An 8,921-nucleotide genomic window follows, 5' to 3' on the forward strand; every position below is an offset into this window, starting at 1 on the left:
GGCTAAAATACTAAAGGCTTTAAAGGGATCGTTCATCCAAAATGACTTCTGTTTGTGTGCGTGTGTGTGTGGTCTAAAAGGAGATATTTCACAATGTGCTAGTCATTGTTTCACATATGAAAGTGAATGACTGTTAAGCTCCAAAAATGAGGAAAAACCCATAGAAATGGCCTGTATAATGTGTGCGTTATATTTTCAAGACTTAAGCCATTAGTTTTAAACCAAGGAACAGGAAAAAAAAAAATTAAAGGAAAAGGAAGTTTTAGTCCTAAAAGCATCACAAACTGAGAATTATGTTTTTCAAACAGGTTTCCTAAAAGAAATGCAAATCATAGGAGTTTCTTTTACGGTGCTTGGTGTTTTTTTTTTTTTTTTTTTTTTTTTTTTTTTTGTAGCTTGAAAGCATCAGAAATGTTGCCTTGACGACAAAATGAAATACAATAAGTTGAAGTACTTAACTAAATATAAAATGACACCTGAAAATAAAGACAAAAGCTCATAAATACTAAAACTAAAATGAAACATGAAAATATAAAAATAAAGCTAATTAAAATGTCTAATGCTATAATAGCTTAGACTTAATACTACAATAGCACTGTAAAATGATCAATATCTATATTCTATATTCTGTCCTATATTAAAATCCATTTTTCCACCCACTTTCATTGGATGGAAAAGAGCACCTGAGACAGTCTACTTAACCTCTCCATTTGGGTTAAATTCATGGTTGGTTTTGAAATGGCTTCATGGTGCGTAAATGATTTTATTTTTGTGAAATACAGATTTTTTTTTTCTACGCCTTTTGCCTGTTGCTCTTGCCTCATTAGCACTTTGAAAAACAGTGCTTTCTTCCAGAACAAAACACACTCTGCAGTCAGGGGGATGTTTCTCCAGTGAGATTTCGGTGTTTATTAGAATGCCAGCATTTCCTGTTTGACAGGATGGTTGATCCTTTCAAAGGAATTTAAAGGGTGCCCTCAAACAGCGCCGTAAATGAGGCCAGACCCCAGCGGCTTGGTCACGATCAGGTCACCACAACGGCTCCTATATCAAGCACGCTGAAATCTGCCGTAATTACTGTTGTCATCGATCATATCCTTCCTGTCTCCGCCTCCACACAGCCCTGTGCGCGCCGGTCCCCGGGTGAACCATATAAACCAAATGACCCGCATCAATCACCATTTTATATCAAAGAGAATTGCCGCTGTGTTGGCAGTTTGCATTCCTAAATCATATGCCTAATTTCAACAGAAATGGCTGGTATCCTCAACGGTGGCATAAGTCGCACCAACCCATTTTCCATGAATATCCCGTACATAAAAAATGTATCTACTGCACATAAAAAAAAAAAACATGCCTGAATGGTCGAGCTTGGCAAAACTAGGGCAAATGGAGGACTTGTCAAGCTGTGCTGTTTGCAGTTTCAGATATGTCAGATCAACCTGTCTTCAGGTGTACATTGAAGTAATCACACTGCTGTGTTTGTCCTCCAGCTAGCCGTGGACAGCATGTCACTTTAACAGTGATCGAGTTTTTTTTTTTTCCCCTCTCTGTAATGTAGAGTTTGGATAAACCTGTGTATTAAATGAAAAGCTGCTTCATATAACATTCTATGAATATTTATATAAAAAAGGATATGTTTTAGATTTTTTTCATAGTTCTTTTTATAATTTATTAATTATAATTTTTGTTCTTTTATTTCTCTATATTCCACATCCCGTTTCTTCTTTCTTTATATATTTTTCTATTTAATTTATTCCTTTTTTCTTTTTCTCAATTTTATTCATTCATTCCTCATTTCTGTTAGTTGTAGTGGTGGTGTTTTTCTTTTTTCTTTCTCATCTATTTATCTTTTTATTTACTTATACCCTTTTATTAAATTTACTTGATTAGCTCTGTTATTTCAGTTTTTGCTTTATTTTTGGTGTATTTTATTTATTTGAAGTATTCTTTTTCTTTACATTTAATTACTTTTATGTTTCTCATTTTTCATTTCTATAATTTCTATTTTCATTTATCCATTCATTTTGTATACATTTTTATTTTTGGTTCTAGACTTTATTTGGGACTTTCTGGTTTTGTTTTGATCTTTGAAAACCTTTTGTCTTGTTGATGCTACTTGGGTCACTCCCAAGTTTCTCCAGTTTATTTATTTTTTGTACCTTTTCTTAGCTCATTTTCTCCTCTTTTCTGCGTCCTCTAGTATCTCCAAAGGAGGCAGCAGGAAAATACCCAGCGGCAGAGTCGTGGAGAGCCTCCATTACCCGAAGAAGACATCAGTAAGATGTTCAAACCTCCGCAGGCGCCTCCGCGCATGGACACGCTCCTCATCGCAGGTATCCAGGGGGTTAAACGGCTTTTTCTTCTAGCCTATTCTGCAGGCCATTGGAAATTTATAGTCCTATGTCTTGAAGAATTGATGCATGAATTGATCAATTCAGCAATGAATGGATCAGTTTAAATGGAATGGGAATAACTGCAGGTCTTAAATCTTCACCATGTACTTATCCCGATGGAGTCGCTGTTAGATTTGTATCTGACAACCATCATCTCTGAAGGGGATGATTAAGTACTGAGGTTGTCAATAGTCCCCCCACCCCCCAAAGATATAAGAAAATATAAGAAATAAAAGCTCTAAATTACAAGTATTTAAGAATATATTACGAAGGAGAATTGTATTTTTTATTTTTTTATTTTTAAACCTGCCTTGCCAATATTGTAAAGAAATGTAAAATAAAAAAAAACATTGGCAACTTATAATTTTGTCAAATATACTTTACAGAAACACATTTATTAATAATAATGAATATAACTTCTTTTTTTTATGATCTGGAAATTACACCACTCTCAAACTCAATGATTCCATGTCAATGGCATACAGTGCAAATCATTATTTATTTGTTTGCAATTTTCTGAATCTATCTGATGCACCAAGGCCATTACAAGTCATTCTCACAATTATCACAAAACCTCTTATTAGCCAGTTAAAAACATTACCTTGACATGTCAAATAAGCTAAATTTGCAGTGTAGAAATACAGAATCCTTGGATGTCCTCCTTACTCAAAATATAAGTGTACTTTAGGGGATTTGTGGTGCTTTATTGTTTTAAAGTAGTTATAATCCTTTTATTACCTAGTAACATCTTTTGGCACTTTTCCGCTACACAGTGCAGCTTGGTGTTGCGTTCACTCCTCGCTGGCTGTGCTGATTTAATCTAGCGGGTCTAGTGTCTCATGAAGCAGGTAGAGGCAATTCTCTCCAGCAAATCGGTGATCAGCAGGGTTTACGTGTCACAGTTTGGTAACGTTATGGCGCACTTGGAACCAGTCGAGGTGGTACTGAAAAAAGTACCAGGTACTGTACACAGTGGAAAACCCCCCAAAAGCAAGCCGTGCTGTACTATGCAGTGGAAAAGTGAACACATTTGTGAACACAGACCTATAATTTTAATTTCCAACTTAAAGGTGCTGTATTTAAGTTTTTGACTCTACTAAAGCATAAAAATACCATATGTTAAGTTAAGATACTTGTTTATCTGAACAACAATGCTACAGTCTTTTATTCTTTGAAAATGAGTGTTCCGGGTTGGAATGTGAGTCTCTGTCTTGGTTTTTGAAACCCATCCACTCTGCAAGTTTACCCAATTGTATTTCTACATCCCGGGTTGCCAATTGGCGGAAAACACAATATATTTAATTTCACCATCAAGTGTGCGCATTCCTGTTGATGTCGTCAATCTAGCAACCTTTGCTTGTCAAGTGTGAGCAGGAAGGGCCAGGTGAAAAAAAAAAAAAACACTGTCCAATATTTTGAATTTGGACTCCATTACCTAGTTCAACCACTGTCAATCCTACAATACAGCTCCTTTAAACGGTCATATATATATTGAATGCTTTGAAAAGAGACCAAACTTAAGTCTGTGCTTCAAAGAAGATGACAGAATTTTGCTAACATGTAAAACATTTTATTTAAAGCAATATAAGTTTATATGAATATAATGTTTTATACATTATAAAAAGCCATTAAAATTGTGTTCTAAATTTTAATTTGATATCTCAAAAAATTAGCTTGCAGAAACCTTTTGTTTGGGCATAATACCAGATGTTTCCACTAGATGAAACCACAAGGAGTGATTTTTCTTTATTTTTTCAGGACGGTTCAAACTTTACTAAGCATGTCCATGTCTAATCATGTTTGTGTGTGTTCACGTAGCAAGTGCCAAAGCCTTTACTAAGTTTCGTATCATTGCAGTTATCTAAAAAAAATATATAAAAAAAAAAGTTCACTCCAAAATGACCAGGAATGTGCGGTGCTTGGGCCCCTCAGGACCAGGATGGAGAACATTGTTATACACCAAAATCCTTGACATCAAACTCTGGCTTCTTCAGACCATTTCTTTGTGGACAGTATTGATTATTCAACTGGAGTAAATAGTTATGTTTGTTCTTGTATCTAATCAATTTGTTTCCCTCTGCTTCTTCACAAGGACAAGTCAACAACTACTGTCAGAACATTAAGGAGTTCACCTCGCAGAACCTCGGTAAACTGTTCATGGCAGAAGGACTGCAGGGCCACAGCAGCTAGAGAGATGTCAGGACTGACGAAACGGGGATACGAGCGACACATCTGCCTTTTCCCATCTCTAATGTCTTACAAAAACCATTACAATGAGCTTAAAGGAAGATCTTGTACAGATTTTTGTCATTTGTACAATAAAGATGTATGCATCTTCATTCCAGTCTTTTTTTAATGTTTATTCTCTATCCAAGTTACAGCATATGTTCCAAAGAATCCTGCTTTCTGATTAATTGGCAAAGCTGGAAATAAACTGGTAATATCATTGAAGTTTTCTCGAATTTCACTTTCAGACCTGCTTTCACACTGGGCTTGTGCACTCAATGGCTCTAGTTTAAGGTGTTTTAATGAGGCTGTCGGATTGGCTTTAATCACAAATAATTATGTGCACTAAGAATGGCGTACAGCGGTGCAATTCTTGCTTATGATCTTCCACAGCATGTTATCCGCTCGGGAGCCGGGCCGCAGAATGTTTAAATGGTGTCTTTGGTATGTAAAGATTTTCATGTCACTTCAAACAAAGGAAGAGTGATTACGTGAGATCAGAGGTCGCTGAAATGATGCATCTGTTGTCGATTAAACTGTAGTTGTAAAGACACTTTCAGTTAGTTGGCAAGAAGCAGTTTGTTTCTGTGCATTTTAAAGCATCATAGGTGGGCTCTTGACATGAAAGGTAGGTTGCAGTATTATGCAGAGAAGCTAATGGCGTAATGCATTACAATTAGTTGGGAAAATGGCACTACGCAGAGAAGTCAGGAGAAATGTTGTTCATAAATATACTATTCTTATGAAACCCTTCTGGATTTTTTTTTTTAGCTTAGCAGCATGCCAATGTAAAACTAGCTTGCAGCTGTAAAGCATCCTAGATCAGACACCTATGGAGTCAGTGCTGTTAAGATGTAGAAACTATACCATCAGGCAAAAATATTTCTCTGATGCCCATTCAAAACTACACACGTGTTCTGATTCAGTTCAGAATATATAAAATTGGAGTTGCCATTTGGACTGCATATTTATTTCCTATTCATTCTCAGTCAAAATAAGAGCCTTAGGTTTGTAATGCATGAACATGATTAAATATATTGATGCTATAAAATGTAATATTCTTATTGCTTTTTCAGGTAATTTGAATTAGTGTCTTTTTAATATAATTTATCATATTAAATCCATAATCCATTAGAAGCCGTGGTTAACAGCTAAGCAACACAGAAGTAAACAGCTTCGAACGCGGCTCAACCAATCAGAATCAAGGACTGGAGCTATCCGTTTTATAAGCCAACTAATACGAATTAGTAATGTATTCCAGTATTCTTTTTATTATTATTATTATTACGTTTGAGATTAAAAAAAAAATAATAATTATAAAAATCCATATCCAAAATTTCATATCCAAGTTTTAACAGCCTTAAAGATAAATAATTTTTGAATTCATGTCCTTCTGTTCCTTTAGTCTGGATGTAAGCAGCAGGAATATATGACAGAAAGTGCTATATTATTCGATTTTTTTTTTTTTAATCAATAGCTATATGCCCTGTTAACTTTAAGACGGTTCTTAATTTGTTTTAGAGGGCTCTTCCTATATTGGTTGGGTTTCTTATTTTTATTTTATTCATCTATATATATATTTTATCTTATTCATCTATATATTTTTATTTTATTATATGAAACTTTCTTGTCAGTAACGATGCTTCTAACATCAGATAGTCGTGAGGATGTGATGTCCAAACAAACTTGGGGACTCTGCATGCAGAACTTCTCATTCATCTTTAAGATGTTTATGTAGTTCTGCGTCGCGCGACTGCGTGTGCAAACTCGAGCCCGCGTTACCGCGACCTATTGAAATCTGTAGCGTTGATTAAAAACAGCTTGTCAGTAATGATGGACAATGCCTCGGCTAAATAAAATGAAACGAGTTATCTCGCTGTTAAGTCATGACTCTTACTTTTTCCCTTTCCTCTCTGAAATTGCCATGGCAACTGCAGTTTCTCCATGCGCATGCGATGGGAGACGAGAAGAGTTCTCCCCAACCTTCTAAAAGTAATCTTGTAAATCCTCAAAACCTAAAGAAAATATTGATTTAGCAAAGGTGTGGGTGGGAGAGATGAATGAAGGATTTGCGTGATGAAATACGAAAGATTGCCGATTAAAAAAAAATAAAATGCAGTGGGCTGAGAGATGCAGGTTTACATCTTCACTGTGTTTTAACCCGTTTCATAACAATACCTCCAGACAGTAACGTTCAACACCGCTTAAACTCTCTTCTGCCGCCTGTCAGGATCCACGAGAGGATGAATGCCGGTCAGGAAGAAAGCGGTGCTTTTCTCTCTCGAGCGCTTTTTGTGGGATATAAAGCGTCATAAAGCACAAGCCGCTTAATACAGCGCCTGTCCGGGGTGGATAATTATGACGAGTGTTCCCCCACATGTCCTGTCCTGTGGGATTAAGCGTTCCGTCAGCTGCGAGTGGCTGATAGAGAGAGAGGATAAACCAATGATTGACTTGGCTTTATACCTGACCCCACTTTACAGCACCCGTTTTTTGTTTTCTCGTTCCACTCTGGAATAGTGCGAGTCGACTGAACGCTGTCGATTTCTCAACAGTTTCAAAGCTTTTTTATTTTTTTGTAACCTGTATCATTATTTGATATTTTACGCAGACTACATATACGTAGCCGCATTACTTATTTGATGCAGCATTCCATTCATGCAATCAGAATTTCCCACTTCCTTTTTGGAATGCGATAGAACGCTGCCCCATTTTTGAACCGTTCCGAACATCAATTCATGGATTCTTCTTGTCGTCAGTCAAAGTGTTGTTATATAAACACTTTTAGTGCATGTAGATACATATTTACTTTATTCATATATATATAGTTTTTTATATATGATTCGATATTTTGGTAATCTATAAATAGGCGTTTATTCCCTTTAACGAAATCGGAATTTCCGACTTCGATTTTGTAATCGTGCGATAGAACGCTGCCCATTTTAGAACCCTTCCAAAAATGTATTTCATTGATTTTTTTTTTTTCATCCATTCTCCATAAGGTTCTTACATTAATTTGTTTATGTCTATAAATATCTACAAATATCTAGGCTACTGTTTTTATATATTTTGGTCGGTATAGGCTACATAAATATTTTCTCATGAACTGATTCATTGTAAAGCCGTATGAGGATCTTAATTATTTTAACTACAGTTTTACCATTTATTTATTTTTGTATTTAAATATTTTTTATCTACTTTGTTGAAAGTTGCAACTATTGCTGTTTGGATTTCTCAAAAATAATACAATACTGAATTTGTAAATATGACGATAACCAGAGCCATATAGAGAGAGAGTTGCGACAACGGAAGTTCGAAATGTTTGGTTGTCACGTGATTCGTGTAGACTTCAAATAGTTCCAGGAAGTGCGTTGGCGGCCATTCAAACTGATAGAGTAGAGTGACAGAATTGCGATTTCTGGTAATAAGGAGTCAATTAATGCATTAATTTTATATATTTATACAACACACTGACATATGTATGTAGCATGAGTATGTAGTTACAGCGATGTTGTTTTTAAAATATCAAATCGGGTAATATTTGAGGATTAGTGTTCAATTACCGTTATTTTAAAAACGTATTTCATGCTAACGTTAAGTTGTATAAACACGGGTTGCTGTTGCCTTTTTACGTTACATATTGTCCATTTTTTCACTGATCTAATGTTAACTCATGTCATACAGAGACAGGCTGGTGACAGGTGATTTTCAGCTCACACCGCACTATGGGTCAATTAACTGTTAGCAGTTAAATAAATGTAAAATGAAGCTTACCGTTTATAATTCTTAAAATTACATATAGTAATATAATTATGTATTATAAATAATATATCTATTATATCTAGTATAATTCTTACAATACTTATTCATGTACACAATATATTCAGGTTTAAAACAACTTAAGCATACTCGTATAGAAACATGTACACTGCCATTCAAAAGCAATGATGCTGAAAATTCAGGTTGGCATCACAGGAGTATATTCCATTTTAAAATAGAAAACAGTTATTTTTAATTGTAATTATACAATTAACTATTTACAGCAATTCATGAATACATTTCTAATAAATTTAATAGCATGACAAGCATTTTGTATGTGTCCTTTCTTTCATGTTGTCCTTGCATAGTCTCCACCGTGGTTTACTGTGCTGCATGGGGATGCTCCACTCAGTCAGAGAAAGGTGTGCGAATGTATGGCTTCCCCGCTGACATAGAGAGGAGAAAATAATGGTTTGCTCAAGTCAGCAGGAGCAATCTAAATACAAATAAAAATTACAACAACAAAAAATTGTTAGGTAA

General features: G+C 35.2%; 1 protein-coding gene across 1 annotated transcript in view; it reads left to right on the forward strand.

Annotated features, from left to right (window-relative positions):
- LOC128030717 (eukaryotic translation initiation factor 3 subunit H-A-like) overlaps positions 1–4,735 on the forward strand; it is a 48,652-nt gene extending 43,917 nt beyond the window's left edge. Inside the window, exons 7-8 of the mRNA XM_052618578.1 lie at positions 2,204–2,336; positions 4,489–4,735. Of these exons, the coding sequence (XP_052474538.1) occupies positions 2,204–2,336; positions 4,489–4,586 (231 nt within the window). The 3' untranslated portion in view covers positions 4,587–4,735. The remainder of the gene's footprint in view (positions 1–2,203; positions 2,337–4,488) is intronic.
- Positions 4,736–8,921: the final 4,186 nt, after the last annotated feature.

This window comes from Carassius gibelio, chromosome A16, assembly GCF_023724105.1.
Source record: "Carassius gibelio isolate Cgi1373 ecotype wild population from Czech Republic chromosome A16, carGib1.2-hapl.c, whole genome shotgun sequence".
NCBI classification, from domain to species: domain Eukaryota; kingdom Metazoa; phylum Chordata; class Actinopteri; order Cypriniformes; family Cyprinidae; genus Carassius; species Carassius gibelio.